The sequence below is a fragment of the Dreissena polymorpha genome, chromosome 8 (genome assembly GCF_020536995.1).
Source record: "Dreissena polymorpha isolate Duluth1 chromosome 8, UMN_Dpol_1.0, whole genome shotgun sequence".
Classification (NCBI taxonomy): Eukaryota; Metazoa; Mollusca; class Bivalvia; order Myida; family Dreissenidae; genus Dreissena; species Dreissena polymorpha.
Genome location: NC_068362.1, coordinates 73,364,249 through 73,390,291, shown reverse-complemented (window position 1 = coordinate 73,390,291; position 26,043 = coordinate 73,364,249). Strand labels below are relative to the sequence as shown.

At 35.9% G+C, this 26,043-nt stretch overlaps 1 protein-coding gene across 2 annotated transcripts in view; it reads left to right on the top strand.

Moving 5' to 3' along the window:
* The window catches only part of LOC127841976 (probable E3 ubiquitin-protein ligase HECTD2), a 64,841-nt gene that overhangs the window by 24,496 nt on the left and 14,302 nt on the right, over nucleotides 1-26,043 (top strand). The window contains exons 5-15 of one of the 2 annotated variants that reach the window (XM_052371204.1): nucleotides 1,375-1,436; nucleotides 4,594-4,614; nucleotides 5,242-5,287; nucleotides 6,156-6,265; nucleotides 7,349-7,497; nucleotides 8,150-8,273; nucleotides 14,314-14,410; nucleotides 17,361-17,468; nucleotides 19,843-19,975; nucleotides 20,723-20,811; nucleotides 24,208-24,369. In XM_052371204.1, coding sequence (XP_052227164.1) covers nucleotides 1,375-1,436; nucleotides 4,594-4,614; nucleotides 5,242-5,287; nucleotides 6,156-6,265; nucleotides 7,349-7,497; nucleotides 8,150-8,273; nucleotides 14,314-14,410; nucleotides 17,361-17,468; nucleotides 19,843-19,975; nucleotides 20,723-20,811; nucleotides 24,208-24,369 — 1,101 coding nt within the window. The remainder of the gene's footprint in view (nucleotides 1-1,374; nucleotides 1,437-4,593; nucleotides 4,615-5,241; nucleotides 5,288-6,155; nucleotides 6,266-7,348; nucleotides 7,498-8,149; nucleotides 8,274-14,313; nucleotides 14,411-17,360; nucleotides 17,469-19,842; nucleotides 19,976-20,722; nucleotides 20,812-24,207; nucleotides 24,370-26,043) is intronic. The other variant, XM_052371206.1, reaches the window with a different exon arrangement.

The window sequence follows — 26,043 nt, the reverse complement described above, 5'->3', positions numbered from 1 at the left end:
CTTCGTATTTGGTATGCATGTGTATATGGAAAAAAACATTTTGACCCCTGTGACCTTGACCTTTAACTTAGGGTTTGCGTTAAGGTTTTGAAATCTGCGTTTAGGTTTCGAAAAATGCTCATAACTTATCTGTCCCTTTTGATATATATAACCTTCATATTTGGTATGCATGTGAATATGGACAAGGCCTTTCCATACGCACAAACATTTTTACCCCTGTGACCTTGACCTTGAACTTAGTGTCCGTGTTTAGCTTTCGAAATCAGCGTTAAGGTTTCGAAAAATGCTCATAACTTCTATCAAAGCGTTAATAGGGGGCATAGGTCATCCTATGGTGACAGCTCTTGTTATTTATTAATTGCTTTATTAAATTGAATGTAATGGTTTTATTTTTTTGAGGCAAAATTATTTATGTTAATACCTCTATAACTTTAGACCTTAAGAATTGACAGACAAAATATTTACATGTAAAACAATATTTTTCTATGTAACTGCTTGTGGGAAAGAATAAAAGCTATTTTAAAAGCTTAAGTATTAATCTTCTGAATGGCAATACTGCACCTTTACCTTCTCAAGCAAGAATATAATATAGACTGTATTGATCAGGATATTGATCTAGCTCCAGTCAATATACTGGGTCCTCTGTTAATGCAGCCTCAGACGACGGATGACGTCATAAACTTCAAAACATATGATATATTTATCAAGGATGCCACAGCTTTCATATCGCCCACTGTCAATAATGTGTAAAACAATCTTTTATGCAATAATAGTTTGACGCTTGTCAGAAATATGATAACGCGTATAACATTTAATACTCGGATAAGGTTTGTAAACACCAAAGTAGACATGAGCGTTGAGAAGTGTTTTTTATGAAACATATTTCTAATTATTGTGGCTTGTATTTTCTTATTCATTGTTACGTGTACATGTTTGCAACAAATGCATTAAATTCTTCTAGAGTCTGACACTTGTAAAGCATCTGCTGAATGAATAGGATTGCATGGCATAAGAGGCCACTTTCAGACGGCATTTCAATAACCAATCAAATTTTCATGGACTTCAATAATCTTTCTTTACTTGTATAAGTACTCAGTAAGGATAAAGGCCAAAGGCCTTTACAAAACAAGGTTTCAATTGCTTGAAAAAGGTCACCTGGATTTTAATACAAACATAAACTGAATCTGATCTGTTAAGCAATTTTCTATGGGAAGTTCAACAGTAGGTGATGAGCATCATATCTCCACCTTTTTTGTAGAAGACATACATTTTATCCAAGGATTCAAGTAAATTGGGTAGATCACACAACCATAAATTCAAACTACTGAAATAATGTACAAGTTTTATGCATGATTGTAACTTTTATCTTTTCAGCCCCAAGATATCCAGAAATCGGTTTTAAAGGCGGTTATTAACAGTCTTCTTAAGGACAAGAGGTATTCTACATCATCAGTCATCACTTATATGTATGCCTGGCTTTTGGAAAAAAGGACTAAATGCATCTGCATAAAGTGACTTCCTGTATTAGCCTGTGCAGTCTGCAAAGGCTTATCAGAGATGATACTTTTCACTTTAATGGTCATATCTTTTGTTGAAATGAGGTTTATTCTAAGCAAAAAAGGCTTAGACAGAATATGTTGTTTCTGATTAACCCTTTGCATGCTGGGAAATTTGTCGTCTGCTAAAATGTCGTCTGCTGAATTTCTAAAATTAGCATTTTCTTCGATTTTTTTCAAAGAATACTATCAGAAGAGCAAACAGTTTGGATCCTGATGAGACGCCACGTTCTGTGGTGTCTCATCTGGATCCAAACTGTTTGCAAAGGCCTTCAGAATTCGGTTCCAGCACTGAAAGGGTTAACCTCTGCAGACTGCACAGGCTCATCAAGGATGACACTTTTCATGCCTGCATTAAGCTGTGCCTTCCCAGATCGAGGGAGGATGACACTTTTCATGCCTGCATTAAGCTGTGCCTTCCCAGATCGAGGGAGGATGACACTTTTCATGCCTGCATTAAGCTGTGCCTTCCATGATCGAGGCTCATTTAATAATTGTATGTGTTTAAACTAATTGATGTAAGCTTGTTTGGGGGGTGACTTGTAACTGTATTTTACGTAAAAGTTTGATAATTTTTGTTCGGTTTGTGTTGGAACCACTGCCAGGTATCTTTGAGAATGTCACCTTAATACAGTCATAAATATTGATTACACAATCTCCTTGTTGCAACTTGAATGACGTCTCATTTTATTGACTTGCTACTTGTAAATATTATTTTGGATAAAGTGGCCATTCTTGATCGATAACTGTCAATTTAAAAAGCATTGGCTGTTAACCTGAACTGAATTCAAAGAATGAATTGATTGCTCAGATAGCTTGAAATATATTTTTAATCAAATGCCCCTCTATAAGCCTGCAATCTATACTGTTTACTCTTTAATTTTTTGTATAATCTGACATTCAAAAAACTAGATCAAGATTAGTCCAGTTTTTTGTTCCTTTATTGTACAACATATTCACGCTTGTGTTGTGTGACAAACAATAACACCCCTTCCCCAACATCAAAGACATGATTTCAGTTGTCAATCACATTATTCTTTCTTTAATGGTAATCATATCTGCCAATACACGCCATACCCACGTGAAGGTGTTTGCAATAACTGGTAATGTCACAGATCAATACTGACCTATCTCAACGACCTTAGCACTGTAGATACAGCGAAAAAAATTGCGTTTAATTTACAGAAACAATGTCCAAATTGTGTAAAAATGCACTACCAATTCAATTAACAAAACAAAACATCCCAGGGTTCACTGCTCATGAAGTTTTTATTCAGCTATCACATTATAAAGCCCATGTTTTCTTCAAGGAAGAATGATGTGATGTATATGAAGTCTAATTTTGTTCATGCTTTTAATCAGAACAAAGGATTTAAACAAAATACATGTGATTAATGAAATGTTTATTTGTGGCTTGAATTCTTGATCTTTACATCTTATTTAATGCTTCCATTTTGTTTGATAAATTGCTTTACGAAAAAAACAACAGTATTTGTTGTTCAACATGTCAACTACACCAAAATGAATAGAATGAATAGAAAAGCAACAAATCTTCATTATGCATTTTCAAAATAATATGCACAGCTAAATCGAAAATGCCGGGTCATACAAAATATCATTGTTATTTTATTTATTTTTATTTACAGTTTTGTATTTGGGTGCCAAAAATCTGACTAAGATCTTATCAATTCGTTGTGGTGTTTATCATTCAATTTTCAAACATCCCAGACATAAACCTTTTGAAGTAAAACTTACGACAGCCAAAAAGAAAAAAACGTTACTTTCTGAGTAAATGTAACAACATAAGAACACACAAATATCTTGCATTCTACAATTGTATGCTTAATTTATTTGCACTGTTTAATCACAAAAGTCTGTAAAAGGATGAAGTCATTGACATTTGAAGTGTTCCCTAAAGTCTTTGTTGACAGGGACTTTGTGATGTAATTCCATACATCGTAATTCAGTATTGAGCGAATAGACAAAAGGGATAATTATTCGCAAACAGCCAACAATTTGTTCTATTATTTTGAAACGAGAAGTTAAGTGCAGTGTAAATCAATGTCATTAACAGGTATGACAACCCTGTTTCTTTTCTTGGAAAAATAAAATAAAAATAGAGCAATGTTAATTGTATTATGACCACCCAGTTTCTTTTTTTGTTCTGAATATTTGTTTAAAAGACCAATATATAGTGTGTTATGAAAACCCAGTTGCTTTCTTTTTTTTAAGAAAAGAGGAATAAAAGAACAATTTACATTGTCTTATGATTACCCAGTTTGATTTCTTTGAAAAAAAAAGAATATACAAAGCTTTTATAGTGTTGCAAAATTATCTTTGAAATGCATTATCTATGTGTTTAACTTATACAGCCAGAGATCACCCATACCTACCAGTCTTTCATCTTCCACCAATAGATCTGTGACTTTCCTCACGGTTGAATTCTGATACATTGGAAACAAGGAAAAACTCCGCTCAGTTTATCAGTGTCTGAGATTCATTGACTTAGATCAGAAAACTGATACATTGTATATACTATAGTTAATAACATCATTAAAAAATCATTACACATATTGATGAATTCATTCTTGTATAATCATACATGTGGTAAAGTTCTTGATGAACTTGTTTAATTAAGCTATGAGATCGATGTTATGTCCCTTGCTACAATATACAAAGAGGAACATCTCTTCTTATTGTAAGTAATACTGACTGTTAAAGTTGTGTAGAACTACCAATATGGGATCTTATAAGAATTTCAGTGAATCTTTTCTGGCCTTATGACTACAACAATTCGAAAAAAAATAATTTACCTTCAATATAAATACTGACCAATCAAAAATGCTTGTTACATAAAGCATTGATTTTGATTGGTTGAAGTTTCAGATTAAAACTAAGGCTAAGTTTAAGGATGATTGTAGTCCTAAGCCAGGTATGTACGGCAGGGTTTCTTCGAATCTAAAAATAATGCAATCTATACCTCACAAACTATTTTATGAAGCAAACCTGTTTCTGAATCTGTACTTTTTATCTGCAGAAACAATGTCCATTTGAACTGGTAAGAATCGCTGTTGTCCTGAACTAATCTGTTGAAAAATATACTTGGTTTCAGTGTGTAGTATTGGTTTCAGTGTGTAGTATGTTTATTTTAATTGTGCCAAAAATTATTGAGTTTTTGTTCATGATTTATTTAAATTTCACATGATTTATAACGCAATTTTGGCATATAATTTTATCATAATTTAGAGTGTCTTTTGTTGTAGAAACATTGCTGTCTCCAAACACATTTTCCTTTCATTCGGTGTTGTATTTGGTGAATGATTGTTTTTAAAATACGTCTTATCAGTACCAGTTTCTGATTCTTTTGCAATGTTTGATTTTTTTTTCAAGGACTTATTTTAGAGCTTACATTGTTTGTTACATCTTTCTTTAGTATTTTAGACAGATGTATTCCCAATAATTTATGCGTATGTTAAGATTGATGTTAAGTAAATTTATAAGGACAAACATGTTTTGTTTGAAACTCCATATTGAAGAAAAAAATTGTGTACTTGTTATCTTTATGTGGTTATTACCCATTTATTTAAAAGTCTTTATTGTTTAAGTGACATGTCCCCGAGTACAATATTCAAGGTTTTCAATACCATCAGACCACTAATATGTGTTGTTTTTGTTTTTCCCTCAGGCCTCACTCCAAAGATGATCTCCGAGCATACCTGACCCTTCTGCAGGTAATTCACCTATCTGTATTTACTCCCACAAAAAAAAAGGAATTTACATCAATTGCATATCAAATTGACCAAATTCTGTTACCCTGGTACTGGGTAATGATCGCTTATGGTCAATTTTCTGCTTTTCAAGAAATACTTTTTGTGTTATGTCCAGAGAGACCACCACACTGGAAAAGATTATAAATAGGTGCATCTGTTTGTTGTGTACTAATTTCATCCCACAATCTCCACCACAAACCCTTGTTACATTAAAGAGGGAGTTATACTTGTTTCAGCCTCCTCTCTGCCTGTCTGTCGCCCACAAAGAAAACATTGATAGGTGCATAAGTTTATCATTTGCTTATTCTGCCCTTTTGTTTCTCCATTAATACATTACGCCATATGTAGTACTGTCGCAAAGGGTTCACAGTGACAATCAATTGAGGAGTGAGGGGATACATGATTTCTTGTAGTCAAAAATATTTAGTCAGATTAGTCCATATTTTATAATAGACTACATGACTTCAGACAAGAGATCCATTGGTACATGTATGTCCTTTTTTATGCCCCCGGATCAAATGATCAGGGATATATTGTTTTTGGTCTGTCTGTCATTCTGTCCCAAAACTTTAACCTAAAACTTTAACCTTGGTTAAAGTTTTGTGATAATTTTTGCAATATTGAAGATAGCAACTTGATACTTGGCATGCACGTGTATCTCATGGAGCTGCACATTTTGAGTGGTGAAAGGTCAAGGTCATCCTTCAAGGTCAAAGGTAAAATATATAGTTTCAAAGCGGCGCAATAGGGGGCATTGTGTTTCTGACAAACACATCTCTTGTTATTGATGTAAAATTGAAAGTCCACGTATGTTTTCTGTGTGTTTCAGAACCCCCAGTTTGGTAACAGCACCACGTACGTGATCTTTGCCCACCTGTTGAGACAGATAGCTGCTCTGAATGACCATGAACATCATTACCTCGTCTACTGGCTTAGAAAGTAAGAACATCATGCACTAACCATTTTGTTTTACTTGTTTAGTGTGTTGTGAAAATTTCAAACATTGTAGCTACAGAACAAACTTAAAAAGTCAAATTGGTGATCTATAAAATGTACCATAATAAAGTTATCGCCCACTACTTGTAAGTAGAGGAGCTGTCTTTATAGGGGGCACTTTGTTGGTCTGTCTGTATGTCTTGTCATTTGTATCTGACTCTTCTTATCCTGAGATGAGATTCTGAAATTACTTATGCGCAACAACAAGGCTTTCTTGAAGGTCAATCTTTGAAGTGTCAAAGGTCAAAATACAACATGTCATTGTCAAATAGGGTTGTACTTATAAAACCCCATTTAAATGAAAAATTTTACAACAAAATTTGCAAAAAAAACCTTATTTATTTGAGATTGTTCCTACCATATCGAGACGAAAGGTCCTGCTACAAATTCAGGTCAAAAAGGTCAAGGCCACAAAGTAATGTCAGAGGTCAAATATAAGTAATTAATCTCATGAGACTTTGTCCAGTCTTTACCTGAACAAAATATTTGTTGATAAGTTTATCTTTGTGTCTTTGGCATTCTCTGCTAAGCTTATAGACACTTAAGCAAGAAACGTGTATCTTGTTCACATTTCTGTAAAAGATACAATAGTTTTGCACTCAGCCCTTGTTATTTTTTCCAAGTTGTACAGACTGCTTAATTTAAGGTTCAAAGTAAAATGTAAATAATGAATCCCTTTAGACTTTGTTTAATTGTAACCAAAACAAGTTGTATTTACAATCACATGAGTCACGTTCTGAGAAAACTGGGCATAATGTATGTGCGTAAATTGTCGTCCCAGATTAGCCTGTACAGTCTGCACAGGCTAATCAGGGACGACAGTTTCCACTTTTATGACATTTTTGTTTAAATGAAGTCTCTTCGTAGCAAAAATTCAATTTAAGCAGAAAGTGTCATCCCTGATTAGCCTGTGCGGACTGCACAGGCTAATCTGGGATGACACGTCAGCACATGCATGATGCCCAGTTTTCTCAGAACACGACTCATATGTCTGTATGATCGGCTTGCTCTGCTTGTATTTCCCAGGTTGTCAAGCAACCGTGTGCAAGCGTTGTTAGAGCGACTCAACTCTTTCATCTCCATACGACTGTTCCCACCCAAGCCCCAGGACCTGCCCCCTATGAACAAGTGCACCTGGTGGATTCCCAGTGCTACCAAAGTCATGGCGCTGCTTAGTAAGATATTGGCGGTTTTATTTTGTTAATTTAATTGTTTGAATGTCATTACCATTGCATGAATGGTGATATAAAACATGTTTTCAGTAGTGGTGGAGCCAGTAGTAAAATATCTGTTTTATGTGACTACAACTGAATTGTTATTTCACATGTATCACTCATAGGCGCCTGATTAATGCAGTTACTAAAACAGACCTTAAGTGCTGGGAGACCAAAAAAAGTTGAATGCCAAAATCATTTTTTCCTATACAATTTTGACTTAAAATCAATGTAAAATGTTGAATATGTGTGGTAAGAACATGTATACAATAAAATGAAATTTTGTTGTATTGGTTTGTTTGCATATAGAAAATATTTGTATGAAATTGTATGATTGCTTTTGAATTATAGATGCTTTTTTAGTTGTAGAAAAAGAATTCATTCATTATATTAACTTTCTTCAATATATCAAAATAAACTAAATTTTAGAACTTTAAATCCCCAATATGAAAGGTAACACTGTCATTCACAAAGCATGTCTGGTGACATAATGCTCCCTTACTACAATTATTTTCTCAAACAAATTTTACTGCAAAGCAAGATCTTCTGACTGCCAGACAATTCTTACACATGCTTAAGGAGTATGAAGTAAAGAATTCTCATCACATTTCAGATGCTGCCAACAACCTGAGTATGCCCCAGCTGGTGTCACACATAGAGTTCTACAACAATGCCCTAGATAACCTGGACCTTATGAATGAGTACACCGCCTGGCAGGATCCAAACTCACAGGGCGGGTAGGTCAGGGTTTAATAAATGTGCATCCCAGATAAGCCTGTGCAGTCTGCTTTTATTGAAATTTTTGTTTAAAGGAAATCTCCCCTCAACAAAAATCTACTCTAGGCAGAAAGTATTACCCCTTGATTAGCCTGTGTGGACAGCACAGGCTAATCTGGGATGACACTATGTGTCTTGTTCTGAGAAAACTGGGCATAATGCATGTGCGTAAAGTGCCATCCCAGATTAGCCTGTGCAGTCCGCACAGGCTAATCAGGGACGACACTTTACGCTAAAACTTGATTTTTGGTAAGAAGGGACTTCCTTCTTACTAAAAATACCATTAAAGCGGAAAGTGTCGTCCCTGATTAGCCTGTGCGGACTGCACAGGCTAATCTGGGACGGCACTTTACGCACATGAATTAAGCCCAGTTTTCTCAGAACACGACACATATAAACTAGTTTTGGTCCAGTAGTGCCAGAATAAGGCTCATGAAGGTCACATTGGTACCAAGGTGGAAGGATCCAAACTCACAGGGCAAGTAGGTCAGGGTTCAGGGGTCACCTCACAGGGCTTGTAGGTCAGGGTTCAGCAGTCAGTCAGGTCACATTTGAATACATTATCTGGCAGGATCCAAGTTCACAGAGTAAGTAGGTCATGGTTCAAGGGTCAACTCACAGCGGGAAGGTCAGGGTTCAGCGGTAATGAAGGTAACATTAGAGAACACTGCCTCGCAGGATCCAAACTCACAGGGTAGGTAGGTCAGGATTCAGAGGTCATGACGGTCACAATGAGTTCACTGTCCTGCAAGATCCAAACTCACAGGGCAGGTAGGTCTGGATTAAGAGTTCATAAAGGTCATATTTAAGTACACTGTCTGGCAGGATCCAAACTCGCATGGTGGGAAGGTCACGACTCAGAGGTTAATAAGTTCACATTTGAGTACTCTGCCTTGCAGGATCCAAACACAAAAGGCAGGTAGGGCGGGGTTCAGGGGTCATGGGGTCACGTAAGTACACAGCCTGGCAGGATCAAAACTCACATGGCGTGAAGGTCAGAGTTCAGGGGTCAACTTTCAAGGTGGGTAGCTCAGGGTTCAACTCACAGTGGTGAGGTAGGTCAGGGTTCATAGAATGTCACATTTGAGAACACTGCCTGGAAGGATCCAATCTCACAGGGCAGGTAGGTCAGGGTTCAAGGGTCATGAAGTTCATTTTTGGTCCCAATATAAAGGCCACTTTGTCCCAAGATGTTCAGTTTTCATTAAGGCCTAAAAAAATAAATGTTGTGGTTCCGGTCACCCGACCCTTCCTGGGAAAATGCGCCGATCCTAAAGTTGTATTGACCGTGCCAACCCTAAACTTTTTTTTACCGTTTTCCGGTATGAAAAATATCAAAGCAATATCGACTTAGCCGGAAATTGTGAGAGCCGCTTTATGGTTCTCTGTCAATTACTTCATGTATCTCTTTAGCCACTTAAAGCCCGCCTTAAGGCGGATCGTCGTTGTAATTGGCCAATGAGAGCGCATGCTTTGAATGAGCGACAACACTAGTAAGCAGTCATACCTGTACCTGCAGTAAAATCATACAGACGACAAGTGACATAATTTTTATACGTGTGTGATTTTATGGCAGTTTGTTGGCTTTGTTATCTAACACACTCATCGGTCCCTACGATGTAAACCTCCACGATGAAATCTTGGCCACTTACTTAGAAGACAGATGATGGCAACCTGTTGAAAACCTTGTGGACATTGTGCATTTCATGCATAATATGGTCAAAACATTTATTCGACACGTAATGCTCTTTAACAAATTATTGTTGAATTAATTTCGCACAACTGTAAATGTTTTGTTTGATTCTAAAATGAGCATTATTCATTTGTAATCCGAAACACGCTTCCGAATTTTAATGCTAACGCGACATTAACAAATTCTAACGTAAAATAAACAGTGCTTTATCCTTTGTCTCAATAAAAAGCGCACGAAAATTATGCAGACATGTAGAACGTTGCATGGAAAGTGTGGATGTATTTTGTGTTGTATAAAAAATGAACATCACGTCAGGCGATTTATGCGTGTTCAGTGGAAAAAAACGCCCCGATTGGACGTTATTTCATCATATCTTTAAAAAGTAACAAATGCCAAAATTTATTTGATCTCCCCCCTCCCCCCCCCCCCCCCCCCCCGATCACTGGGTAAGTTTCATGCGATCTTGAGTGGGTGGGGTAAAACAGTGATTTTTTAAACTTTCAATTACGTGATTTAATAACATTATGAATCTCACCTGGCTGGAAAAAAGAGTTGTTAAAATGATAAATATACAAAGAAGATCACTACACAATAATGGAAACACTTTTCTATGGGGTACATAGAGGTTTTATGTGAAAACTATCAGCATAAAATGACTTTCAAAAAACAGGCATCTTGTCTGGAGAAAATACAAAAATAACATAAAAATAAATAAAAATTCGACCTACCCTACCTAGAAATTTTGGCAATGTTACCAGAACCACAACATAATTTTGTTTAAGCCTAACCATGCCAAACATTTTCCAAAACTTTGCTGACGCATTAATCATGCCATGGTTTCTTTGTGTTTAAACAACGCCATTATTAAAACTATCTTTTGAAAATTAAAATGTGTAAATTTCAAACCAAAAACACTCATAAAGGTAATGGAGTTTTTGTGCAGATTCATCAATGAATCCTGGAATTTTTGTTTTGATGACTTATTTGTTGAATTGCTCTGATTGGATGATGTAAATAATGTATAGAACTTGCAGGACATAAAAGCTGTTAATCAAGTGGAATTGTTATTTTGTGATGTGTATTGTAATCAAATATTAAAATCATTTATTTTCCTTTTCCTCTGGGAATGCTTTTGTGTGGTATTATTAAACTTACGAATTTGTGAACAATGAAATGACATATTACTCAATTACCACAATGACAGGTTTATTGTGCACATTCTAAATACGTCATTTGTTGCATAATTGCTTTCTGTGAAGAGAACATTAAAAAAGTGTTTTTATTTATGAATTATTTGTATATATCACTTCCAATAGGTTTTATTCTCTGGTTTTTCAAGGTGTAAAGTTGTTGATTTTGCTGATGTAATTTTAGTTTTAGTTTTAATTTTAACCCTTTGCCACTTAGATACCTATTTTGACGCATTTGTAGTCCCTTAGAAAGTTACATTTAATTAAAAAACCTTTCTTACTAAATTCAAGTTTTACAGGCTTCATTTCCAACCCTTAGTTACTGATGAGCAACAAACAGGTTGCAAAAGCCATTTTTAGCTCATCTATTTTTTGAAAAAAAATTATGAGCTATTGTCATCACCTTGGCGTCAGCGTTGGCGTCCGGTTAAGTTTTGCGTTTAGGTCCACTTTTCTCAGAAAGTATCAATGCTATTGCATTCAAACTTGGTACACTTACTTTCTATCATGAGGGGACTGGGCAGGCAAAGTAAGATAACTCTGGCGTGCATTTTGACAGAATTATGTGCCCTTTTTATACTTTGAAAATTTTAGTTAAGTTTTGTGTTTAGGTCCATTTTATTCCTTAAGTATCAAAGCTATTGCTTTCATACTTGCAACACTTACTAACTATCATAAGGGGACTGTGTAGGCAAAGTTATGTAACTCTGACTGGCATTTCGACAGAATTATGTGCCCTTTTTATACTTAGAAAATTGAAAATTTGGTTAAGTTTTGTGTTTAGGTCCACTTTATTCCTAAAGTATCAAAGCTATTGCTTTCATACTTGCAACACTTACTAACTATCATAATGGGACTGTGCAAGCAAAGTTATGTAACTCTGACTGGCATTTTGACAGAATTATGGGCCCTTTATACTTAGAAAATTTGGATAAGTTTTGTGTTTTGGTCCACTTTACCCCTGAAGTATCATAGATATTGCTTTCATACTTGGAACACTCGCAAACTATCATAAGGGGACAGTAAAGGACAAGTTGCATAACTCTGGTTGTCATTTTTACGGACTTATGGCCCTTTTTTGACTTAGTAACTTTGAATATATGGTTAAATTTTGTGTTTAGATCCACATTACTTCTAAAGTATCAAGGCTATTGCTTTCAAACTTCAAATACTTTCATGCTATCATGAGGGTACTGTACCTGGCAAGTTGAATTTTACCTTTACCTTTGAATGACCTTGACTCTCAAGGTCAAATTATAAAATTTTGCTCAAATTGCCATAGCTTCTTTATTTATGATAAGATTTTATTGATACTTTGACAAAACAACACTTACCTGACATACCACAATAGACTCCACTTAAACCATCCCCCACGCCCCCCCCCCCCCCCCCCCCCCTGAATCCCCGCCCCCCCCCCCCCCATTTTTTTTTGTTTAAGAAGATATAAATGACCACCACACCCTCACACTATACCCCGCCCCAATCCCCCCCCCCCCCAAATTTTTTATTTTTTTTTTAAACATGTTTTTTGGTTGGCATTTTTTTTTTCATTTTTGGAAGATAATGTAATAAATGACCACACCCCCACAATAAACACCCTCTCCACTCCACCACACCCTCCTTTGTGATTGGAATTGAGATAGGTCCCTTCACCTTAAAAAAGAAAAATGGATGATTGGTCTGCACCCGCGAGGCGGTGCTCTTGTTAAACATTCAGCATGGTGTCCGCGCTCTAATTCAAGTAGTTTACATCCGATCTTCACCAAACTTGGTCAGAAGTTTTATGGAGATGATCTTAAGGCCAAGTTAACACATGGGCCTTTCTGGGTCAAAAACTAGGTCAAGGGGTCACTTAGTGCGTTTTAAAAATTGAGCATGGTGTCCGCTGTTTTTTGTGAAGACAACATGCAAAATATTATGTGTCAATGCGGCATGTGGGGCATTTGTCACGTCTGTGACAAAGCTTTTGTTTGCTTAGTTTTCGTTCGATTGACCAATTGCATTTTGTTATTTTGCTGAAATGATGTTGCAACTTCGAATGACATCACAAAATGTAAACAACATTCAGGATTTATAATTATGTTTGCCTTGATATGTATTTAATTTGCTCATATAAAAGAATGTGATAAAAAAGATCTGACACTTGTTGTCATTTCATACCATATTTTATTAAACTCGTCCAGGAAATTCATTAGTAAGCTCGCCAAAGGCTATCTTACTAACAAAATTCCTGAACTAGTTTAATATAGGATCTGGCATGAGTTGTCATATCCTACCATATTTTATTACATGAGTTCAGGAATTTTGTTAGTAAGAGATCCTTTGGCGAGCTTACTAACAAATTTTCTGGACGAGTTTAATAAAATATGGTATGAAATGATGAGTGTCAGATCTTTTTTATCACATTCTTTTTAATGAGCAAATTAAATAAATATTTACGCAAATAATGATAAATTTTGAATGTTGTTTACATTTTGTGACGTCATTTCAGCAAAATAACAAAATGCAATTGGTCAAACAAAGGAAAATAAGCCAATGAAAATGCTTAAAAAGTATATTACATATGTGTAAGATAAAAGTATATGTAATGGTGATATTACATGGGAAACAGGGTATGGCATGTGATAAAATATGGTATGATATGACAACTTGTGCAAGATCCCATATTTATAATACACAAATTTAAAAACATCAATTGTTAATTAATCTGCAAACATTTTAAGTATTGGTTCTAACAAAAAAATTAGTGACAGTCTCCAAGGTGAGAAAGTATTCATACCAACAGTGTGAATATGAAAATAATGAATTGATTGATAATGCAAACATTTGAAAACAGATTAATTATTAATAGAAATACTTTCAAATTAAAAGTCTGTTGAGGCTAAAAAAAGATAAGCATATTGTTTGTGTAGTAGGAGATTTAAGCATCATTGAACAATTGCTTCAGTTGTGTTTTCTTGGATTTTCTAACTTTCTCACACACAAAAAACTAAATGACTTGTTTCCAAGATTTTTCTAGGGAAGCTTGTCAAGACTTCCCTGAAAAGGTTGAACATTTACACCCAAAAGGCACCTTACAATTGGAACTTTTATGGCATGTGTGACAATGCATTTCAGGTTTTCATTCTGCCAGTACCCATTTATTCTGAGCATCACTGCGAAGCGTACTATACTGCAGCGCGACTCAGAACAACAGATGATCCTGATGGCTCGAGTAAGTGGGCACGTCCATCTGCATATGAAAGATAGGGCCAGTATTCACAAAGCATCCTAGGGAAATCTTAACAGATGTACTTACAGGGAAACCACCTAGGAAAATCTAAACAGATGTACTTACAGGGAAACCTCCTAAGAAAATCTTTACAGCTGTACTTACATGGATCATCCTAGGAAAATCTTAACAGATGTGCTTACAGGGAAACCTCCTAGGAAAATTTTAACAGATGTACTTACAGGGAAACCTCCTAGGAAAATCATAACAGATGCACTTACGGGGGAACATCTTAGGGAAATCTTAACAGATGTACTTACATGGAAACCTCCTAGGAAAATCTTAATGGATGTACTTACAGGGAATCCTCCTAGGAAAATCTTAACAGACGTACTTACAGGGAAACATCCTAGGAAATCTTAACAGATTTTACTTACAGGGAAACATCTTAGGGAAATCTTTACAGATGTACTTACTGGGAAACCTCTTTGGTAAATCTGAACAGATGTACTTACACAGGAAAACCTCCTAGGAAAATCTCAACAGATGAACTTACAGGGAAACATCTTAGGAAAATCTTAACATATGTACTTACAGGGAAACCTCCTAGGGAAATCTTAGCAGATGTACTTACAGGGAAACCTTCTAGGGAAATCTTAACAGATGTACTTACATGGAATAATCTTAGGAAAATCTTAACAGATGTACTTACAGGGAAACCTCCTAGGGAAATCTTAACAGATGTACTTACAGGGAATCCACCTAGGGAAATATTAACAGATGTACTTACAGGGAAACATCTTAGGGAAATCTTAACAGATGTACTTACAGGGAAACCTCCTAGGGAAATCTTAGCAGATGTACTTACAGGGAAACCTCTTAGGGAAATCTTAATGGATGTACTTACAGGGAATCCTCCTAGGGAAATCTCAACAGATGTACTTACAGGGAAACATCTTGGGAAAATCTTAACAGATATACTTACAGGAAAACCTAGGAAAATCTCAACAGATGTACTTACAGGGAAACATCTTAGGAAAATCTTAACAGATGTACTTACAGGGAAACCTCCTAGGGAAATCTTAGCAGATGTACTTACAGGGAAACCTTCTAGGGAAATCTTAGCAGATGTACTTACATGGAATAATCTTAGGAAAATCTTAACAGATGTACTTACAGGGAAAACTCCTAGGGAAATCTTAACAGATGTACTTACAGGGAATCCACCTAGGGAAATATTAACAGATGTACTTACAGGGAAACATCTTAGGGAAATCTTAACAGATGTACTTACAGGGAAACCTCCTAGGGAAATCTTAGCAGATGTACTTACAGGGAAACCTCTTAGGGAAATCTTAATGGATGTACTTACAGGGAATCCTCCTAGGGAAATCTCAACAGATGTACTTACAGGGAAACCTCCTAGGGAAATCTTAACAGATGTACTTACAGGGATCCTCCTAGGGAAATCTTAACAGATGTACTTACAGGGAAACCTTTTTGTTAAATAGCCTTAATTAACATAATAGTCAGGGACTTAAGGAATGAAATTAATGTACTCAAATGTTTCCAATACATGTATAAGCTTTTTATTCCCCTGGTAGGTTGGCATATAGCATTTGAGCTGTCTGTCCGTCCGTCAGTTAGTCCGAAAACTTTAACATTGGCCATAACTTTTGCAATATTGAAGATAGCAACTTGATATTTGGCATGCATGTGTATCTCATGCAGCTGCACATTTTGAGTGGTGAAAGGTCAAGGTCATCCTTCAAGGTCAAAAGTCAAAAAATACAATCCAATGGAAGTAATAAGCTTTAAAAAGGAGATAATTTATAAACCTGCCAAATGATAGATTGAAATTTTATTTCAAAGCGGCGCAATAGGGGGCATTGTGTTTCTGACAAACACATCTCTGGTTGAATATGGACCTGAACATTTTAGTATTATATTGTCTTATTTTTAATTGGAATTTATTGTCATGACATATTGTATCCTGCCTTTCAGTAGGATTATGCAATTTTGCGATCATTACATGATGCCTTCTGTTAAAGGGATTGGTACTACACAAAAATCTAAAAGAATGCAACATTGATAACATATTCTTGTATGTATTACATAACTTCGACTTGATTAGAAAATAAAAGGGTAATAGTCATTAAACATTATAAATAAATCCACAATGTGGTTGTCCCTTTTCGAACAATCAAGGAATTCTAGTTACAGCAAGTACGTGGGTATTCCTTAAGTGAAGAGTCTTGATAGGTTTGACTTAGCATGGGAAATTCCTTACTTTTTTGTTATTTTAAATACCTGGTATGCTACTCATTAGTATGTTTATTTATTATTACTTACAAGGTGTTGAATTATCAGAGAATGATAATCTAATAAGATCAGTCAGTGAAATGATGGTGTTTGATCATTTGATTTTTGCGTGGTGCACAGTTTTTTGCTGCCTTTATTGTAATATTATTTTAACAAGGTGTTAATTACCTCATGTTTAGTGAACAAATAGACCTGTTAAATGAGAGAAAAAATTCATGTTCAATACAAAGTATATATTAAAGGTAAAGTAACATAGAAACTAAAGCACTGTTTTTCCATTAAACAGTGGTGAGTCACATGTTTCTTATAATATGATGTTACAATAGACACAACTTAATGACTGAATCAAAATTAACGCAACTTATAACTTATATGTACAAAAACATAAAATATTATTGTATGATTTCAGTATAAGATTGTATTATCATTTCATTTGTGGTCATATAAAATAAGTTTAATATGATCACTCAGAAAATGATAATACAATCTCACACAGGACTCAACAAATATCCTCTCTATTCATAACTTTATGATTATATTTTCTTTATTGGTGTCAGTCAATTTCATCTATTGTTTGTAAGTTGTATATTTTTGTCATCATCATATCCACCCAGTTCTGTGCATATTTCAGCGTAGCCTGGTTGCTAAGGTTCAGCGTCGCCAGCTGCCAGACGTAGGCATGTTGTTCTTTAATCTCACAGTACGCAGGGAGCACCTTGTCTCAGACTCTCTCAATGAGGTACAACTGCAGAGATTGATAGAAATGAGCCGGGAAAACAGAAAAGGGGAAAACAGGGTTTTATGCATGGGCATAAAGTGTTGTCCCAGATTAGCCTGTGCACTCCACACAGGCTTATCAAGGACGACACTTTCTGCCCAAACGTTTTTTTTCGCTTAGAAAATATTACATTTTAATGACAAACACCAAATAAGCGGAAAAGTGTCATCCCTGTTTAGCCTGTGCGGACTTTACAGGCCAATCTGGGGCTACACTTAACACACATGCCATACATGTGTCAATGAAGCAACCGATGATCACAGGGAGTACATGGTCTCGGACTGTCTCAATGAGGTATCACTGCAGTTATTGATAAAAATGTTTATGTTATCCTTTAACCACTTAGATATGCACTTTGATGCTTGTGTAATCCATTACAAAATCAAATTTAATGAAAGAACTTTCTGGAAATATTAAAGGTTTTGGTCTTTATTCTCAACCTTAGTTACCGCATTAGCAGCAAACAGCATAAAGCCTGAACAGCCTGCAAATTGCCTGCATGCTGTACTGGTTTTATGCTGGTTGTATATAGCGATTGCTGTACTGGTTTTATGCTGGTTGTATATAGCGATTGCTGTACTGGTTTAATGCTGGTTGTATATAGCGATTTTCACTTTGCTTCTGAGTGGGAAAAGGTGAAGTATTGAAATATAGTTTTAAGATATCAGTTGGTTTGATCATGTTGCTGATGAACTTGCTATTCTCTTTAGGGAAACTTACATATAGAAATTTCATTGTCTTTCTGTCTGTCACTCAGTCAGGCTTTTTGTGTGGAGCATTATTCCATAAGTATCCAAGGGATTAAAATGACATTTCATTTAAATTTAAAGGACAATTTGAGAAAGTGCATAGTATAAGAACCATGACTCTTGATTCATTATTTACCGAGTTATTGCCCTTGGCATGGAGACCAATTTGGGATAGTATTGGTGGTGTTTCTGGTGAAGGCCACTGTTGCTAAAAATAAAATAATTTTCATTTGAATACAATTTGGATGGAGATATTGCACTGAAATTTTGTATGTAGGTAAATTGTGCTGGTTGAGTAATGGTCAATATAATTGTTCTTAAATATATATATAAACTGCAAACATGTGGTTTCTGGTCAATAGCAACAGTTTTCATTGATCAATCTTCATTAAAATTTAAAAATAGCAAGCATGGATATCTAGCTTGGAATTGTATTTAGGGCATGTTGGGTCATGGTCCCCATTTGATAAAGAGAGAAAAACAGTTTCTGATCAATAGATTAAAATTTTATGGAGGTGTTGCACATAGTAATGTTGTGCGTCTGTTGCTTACATGAAGACCTAGCTTGGAGTTGCATTTGTGGCAACAAGGTGAATGTGATAATCAATAAAAATGGAAAATATTTTGGTCAATAACTTTTGTTTGCATTTACCAATATTGATGAACAGAACGATAAAGCAATACTTGAGTTTGGATTGAGGTATTGTACTAATTTCTTTGAGTAGGAAGATTACTCGCTGACCTAGGTTGGTCTAGCATTTGGGGCCAGTCCGGTCAATGTCAAGGTCACGGTTCCCAAATATAGAACAATGGTTTCCTGTAAATAATTTGAGTTTGGATGGAGGTTTATTACTGACATTTTGAGCGTAGACTGCTTATATGCAGACTTTGCAATAGAGTTTATTGATGGGTAAGGTCAAGGTCACTGTAACTTACAGTAACTTTTGAAATGTTTTTTTTGCTCAATAACTTGATCTTTGTTCAGATATTGTGCTGCAGTTTTGTGTGTAGTTGACAGTTATACCTTGCTTTGAATTGCAGTTGATACCACTTGGATCAAGGTCAGTTTCTCAAAACAGAAAAACTGTTTCCTGTCAATATGTTCGTAGCCTACATGCTGACCTAGCATTGGATTTGGGACAAGTTGGACAAATGTCGAGGTCACTTTTAATTAAAAAAGAAAAACACTGCCTCCCACTTTATAAGCTTAGTTGGATGGAAGTGTTGGAAGACCTAGCTTGGTTTTGCACAAATATTTAAATTGATATCTTGAATAAATGAAAACCTGGTTTCATGGTATTTCAATTTTTCTTGTTTTGTCACCTCTTGTCAATGGGGTCAGTCATCTCTTGTCAATGGGGTCAGTCACCTCGTGTCAATGGGGTTAGTCATCTCGTGTCAATGGGGTCAGTCATCTCGTGTCAATGGGGTCAGTCATCTCGTGTCAATGGGGTCAGTCACCTAGTGTCAATGGGGTCAGTCACCTCATGTCAACATCACAAAATGTTGAGGTGTTGCCAGGTTTCTCTAACTTGTAAATTCATATCAGTTCGGGCATTTTTGGTTTACAGTAACAATTGTTCCAGATCTCCAAGAAGCATCATGACCTGAAGAAGAAGTTGAAGGTGACGTTTGCGGGTGAGCCCGGCCTAGACATGGGCGGTCTTACTAAGGAGTGGTTCCTGCTGCTCATCAAGAAAATATTCCACGAAAACTATGGTAAATGATTCCAGCACAAATGTTTTTTTACAAACTCCACATTAGCCCTAGAAGGTTTGCATAAAAGACGCAGCAAACAAACGCATAGAAAGATGTTTTGAAATTCTTCAAGAAATATGGATGAAGTTTTATTGGCAAAAATGATTTCATGACGAATCCCAAAATAAGATAAGTTGCCAGGATGCTAATAAAACCAGAAATCCTCACATTTATAATCAAGTGCTCTATCAACTGAGCAAGCGGGCTTTGTTTTGGTGGAACAAAATCTGTATAAAATGTTTTGGTTCCCACCAGACTTATTGAAATGTTCTTGAGTCCTTTAAGTAGAACTGGGCGATCTAAAGAATGCTTCCACAGTGGTGATTGAACCCATTACCTCCAGCTGCTCAGGCAGACACCATATCCATTACCTACTTCGACCTTGTGCAAATTTGATCCCTGCACAAGGTGTGTTGTTGTTAAAGGCATGTTCAAGTACAACAGAGGTGTGTTACTGTTACAGGCATATTCTTGAGGTGTGTTGTTGTTAAAGGCATGTTCAAACAGTGTGGTTATTTTTACAGGCATGTTAAAACTGTATTTGTTGTTACAGGCATGTTCAAACTGTGTGTTTGTTGTTACAGGCATGTTCAAACAGTGTGTTTTTTGTTACAGGCATGTTCAAACGGTGTGTTTGCTATTAAAGGCATGTTCAAACTGTGTGTTTGTTATAACAGGCATGTTTAAACGGTATGTTTTTTGTTACAGGCATGTTCAAGTACAACAAGACAGTTGGCAGCTACTGGTTCTCCACGGATCCAAGGGAAGACTACCAGGAGTTCCATCTGGTCGGCGTCGTATCCTTGCTACAAAAATATAGGGTTTAATTAATGTGCCTTGACTGGTTTTTTGTTAAAAAGAAACTTTTTTTAAAGAAAAACTGCCATAAAATCTGGCAGTGTCGTCCCTGTGAAGCCTGTGCAGCCTGTAATAGCTTATCTGGGATGACACTTTATGCAAATGCATTAAACCTTTGCATGCTGGGAAATTTGTCGTCTGCTAAAATGTCGTCTGCTGAATTTCTAAAATTAGAATTTTCTTAGATTTTTTCAAAGAATACTATCAGAATAGCAAACAGTTTGGATCCTGATGAGACGCCACGTTCTGTGGCGTCTCATCTGGATCCAAACTGTTTGCACAGGCCTTGAAAATTCGGTTCCCGCACTGAAAGAGTTAAGGTCAGATTTCCCACAGCAAGGCTAATTATATTCCCTGTTCTATGTTTCATCAGTTGCATGTTGTTGTTTTCTTATTGTATAAAAAAATAATGGTGTGTAATATTTGCTACTTTAAGTTGATTTTCTCTTTTTCAACGTGTAACCTTTGCAACAAATAGTTGTCACCTTTAAGGAAGTATTTAAAAGATTTCTTCTGGACCCAGTAATGTGGATAAGGTATTTTCCTACCATATGGTGATTCCCTATCACACATGTGTGTGTTTATTTGACAACATAAAGAATATTTTAGCTTTCCAGCTTACCCATTATTGGCACAGATTTAATGTTATCTTTCCTTTAACGAACTTAGTTATTTGTCTTCTGTTGCATGAGTTTCAAAAGATAAACAAACTATAAATGGAATACTCTTGCCAATTTACCAGGGTATAAAATAAATACATTTTACATTTCAGTTTTTTCTATCGCTTTGTTCATAAAGGTATATGTTGTGGCTGTGCTAAATAGAAAATAATTGCTGTTTGGTATTAAAAATTAAGGAACAGCATTCAATCAGTAGTTCATGAAACTTGGTCAGAAGATTTGCCCCAATAATATCTTGGAAGAGTTTGAAAATGGTTCCAGTTGTTTGAAAAAATGGCCCCCATTAGGCAGGGCATTTTTCCTTCTATGGCTATTGTAAAATCTTGTTAACACCCTAGAGGCCAAATTTATGGTCCGATCCTCATGAAACTTGGTCTAGGCATACGTCCCAATAACATCTTGGATTTGTTCGAAAATGGTTCTGGTCTGTTGAAAAACATGGCCACCATGGGGTGGGGCATTTTCCTTATATGGCTAAACATGTGGCTATATTAGAACCTTGTAAACAATCTAGAGGCCAGATTTATTGTCCTATCTAAATGAAACTTGATCAGAAGATTTGTCCCCATGATATCTTGCAAGAGTTCGAAAATGGTTCCGATTGCTTGAAAAACATTGCTGCCAGGGGACAAGACATTTTTTTCTTATATGGCTATATATTTCAATAGTTAAACCTTGTTTACACTCAAGAGGCCACTTTATTCTCTTATCTAAATGAAACTTTATCAGAAGATTTGTCTTAATGATGTCTTGGATGAGTTCTAAAATTCTTCCGACTGGTTAAAAAACATGGTCGCCAGGAGGCTGGGCATTTTTCCATATATGGCTATAGTAAAAACTTGTTAACACTCTCATTGTCACATTTATTGTCCAATCTTCATAACACTCGGTCAGAACATTTGTTCTGATGATATCTTGGGGCTGCACTGAGTAGGTCAGTTCCTTTGTATCTCAGGTGAGTGGCCTTTCAGGCCCTCTTGTTATAGTAAATTGATGCTGTAATTAAATCAAAGTACTGGTGTGATGATGCTTTTGAAGAGGATGGATATCAAGCATCAATTTAAGTTTATCTACATCACCACAATTGTGTATGTGGGAACGACAATTTTGGGTACGAAAAAAAATGGGTACGAAAATTTTGCGTACAAAAATTATGCCAAAAAAAAATGGGTATGAAAAAAAAATGGGTACAAAAAAAAATGGGTACAAAAAAAAAATGGGTACAAAAAAAAAATTTGGGTACGAAAAAAATTTGGTTACGAAAAAAAAAATAGGTACGAAAATTGTTGGGTACGAAAAACAAATTGGGGGGTACAGGGAAGTAGTTCCCGTGGGGAACTTGACCCATTCAGCGAAACTGGGAGGCGGGTTACATTCTCGATAAAATATAACAATGAATATCTTTAAAAAGATATTCAACGTGTATTTTCTGTACCACTTATCTTTAAAAAAATGTTCAGTTACAGTAAAACGTTTGTGGGTTATAACATTAAGTTACGTAGCAGATATATTCAAAACTTGACATACCAAACTTTATATTTCGTTGTTTCCTTTTCTAGGTTAATGATGTAATGTGTACGGACGTGATTTCACATGCCCATGTGCATAAACATATAATTTTTCTCTTTTGCTTATTGTTTTTTTCTCTAATTCAATACGCTTAGGCATGTTTGTTCGTTTAGTACGGCAATAATTTCATGATGATTCCCGAAAGAAGGTATGAGCACAAAGTCGAATACGACTTGAATACGTGAGTTCGCCCATGAACACATGGTAAGGTTAACTAAATCTCAGCGATATGACCTAATATGTGTTTATAACAGAAAATAATATCCAACAAATGAATGAATTATCAAACATAGTATGTACACTGATGTGGCTCTGTAATTTCTGTTTAAAAAGTTTATTAAATATGCAAAATGAGAGAGCACGCATAAGAACAATCTTCATAGATGTCGCATGGCTATTATGCTGTTTATATACCATACTTGCTTTAACGTTTACAAATGGCAGGTTTGAAATAATTTGTTTTCTTTACACTCATAATCGCGTTTAACGTTAATTATACACATTTTCATTCGCAATTTATTTACAGAATCAGGACAAATGTCAAATACAATACAGAAAATGCATAGTTGTTTCATTGATCTATAAACATATAATGGATTGAATATAACTGATTTAAAATTAACGTTTTCAAACTATTATTAAATCTTTTGCCCAGAATATGCTGTCCTATTTATAGCCGAGCTTCCCTTACTTTTATCAATGATAATCAGCGAAGTATGCCGATTAGAATTAAAAAAACTTCTCTTTAAAAAAAACTGCATCAACATGCTTTTTTAGATGTGTTCCGATAATATAGAGGCCATTTTACAGAAAATTGACATAAATGTGAATATACAATTAATTAAAAAAATAGCCAACAACAACTGATTTAGCGTTAAATTGCCCGGGTATGGTAGAAAAATCTAGCTATCTCAATCGGACTGGCTTGGTCTTTTACATAGGTCGCCATTGTGAAGAATTTTGTCATGGTATGATAACTTAGACGAGCTGCTGAAGCAACATGGTCAGAAAATTACAAGTAAAGGTCATATTTTCAAAGAGGTAAAAAAAAACTTGACATTTGAGATGCCTTAACTAGCACCCCAGCTCATGGGTCTGGCCGTGTACAACAGTATTATACTGGACCTGAGGTTTCCACCTTGCTGTTACAAGAAGTTACTCAGCCCGCCTGTGGTACCTTTCAACAACCCTCGTGTGCCCGTGGGGGTCTTACCGCTCGCCCTGAGGGACCTGAAAACTGTCCAACCGGTAAGACTTGTTAAAGGCTTGAATCATTTCTGTCATTTGATTTAATCAGAGCTCTTAAAAATGATTGCAATTATGGCTCGTATGTATTGATTTCAATAAGGGCTTTAATAGATTCATGAAACTCAACAGGGCTCATTATCATAATTGTGAATAAGGCTGTGTATTCATTTTATTCAATCAAAGCTTGTGCTTACTGATTTCAATCAGGGCCAATATTGATAGATTCAATCAGAGCCTGTGTCAATTAAATTCTATAATGGTCAGTATTTATTGAATTCAATCAGAGCCTGTGTCGAATTCTATAATGGTCAGTATTTATTTAATTCAATCAGAGCCTGTGTCAATCAAATTCTATAATGGTAAGTATTTATTTAATTCAATCAGAGCCTGTGTAAATCAACTTCTATAATAATCAGTATTTATTTAATTCAATCAGAGCCTGTGTCAAATAAATTATATAATGGTCAGTATTTATTTAATTATGCCCCCCTTCGAGGAAGAGGGGGTATATTGCTTTGCTCATGTCGGTCTGTCTGTCGGTCCGTCCACCAGGTGGTTGTCAGACGATAACTCAAGAACGCTTGGGCCTAGGATCATGAAACTTCATAGGTACATTGATCATGACTCGCAGATGACCCCTATTGATTTTGAGGTCACTAGGTCAAAGGTCATGGTCACGGTGACCAGAAATAGTAAAATGGTTTTTGAATGATAACTCAAGAACGCATACGCCTAGGATCATGAAACTTCATGGGTAGATTGATCATGACTTGCAGATGACCCCTATTGATTTTGAGGTCACTAGGTCAAAGGTCAAGGTCACAGTGACCCGAAATAGTAAAATGGTTTCCGGATGATAACTCAAGAACGCATACGCCTAGGATCATGAAACTTCATGGGTAGATTGATCATGACTCGCAGATGACCCCTATTGATTTTGAGGTCAAAGGTCAAGGTCACGGTGACCCGAAATAGTAAAATGGTTTTCGGATGATAACTCAAGAACGCATACGCCTAGGATCATGAAACTTCATAGGTAGATTGACCCTGACTTGCAGATGACCCCATATTGATTTTCAGGTCACAAGGGTAAAGGTCAAGGTCACGGTGACCCGAAATAGTAAAATGATTTTCGGATGATAACTCAAGAACGCTTTTGCCTAGGATCATGACACTTCATAGGTACATTGATCGTGACCCGCAGATGACCCATATTGATTTTCAGGTCACTAGGTCAAAGGTCAAGGTCACAGTGACAAAAATCGTTTTCACACAATGGCTGCCACTACAACGGACAGCATATATGGGGGGCATGCATGTTTTACAAACAGCCCTTGTTCAATCAGAGCCTGTGTCAATCAAATTCTATAATGGTCAGTATTTATTTAATTCAATCAGAGCCTGTGTCAATCAAATTCTATAATGGTCAGTATTTATTTAATTCAATCAGAGCCTGTGTCAATTATATTCTATAATGGTCAGTAGGGAGGGAGGGAGGCAGAGAGGATAGATAGATAGATAGATTAAATGGATGGATGGATGAATGGATGGATGGATACATAGATACACAGATACACATATACATACATAGATACATACATAAATACATAGATAGATACATACATGCATACATAGATACATACATACATAGATAGATACATACATACATACATG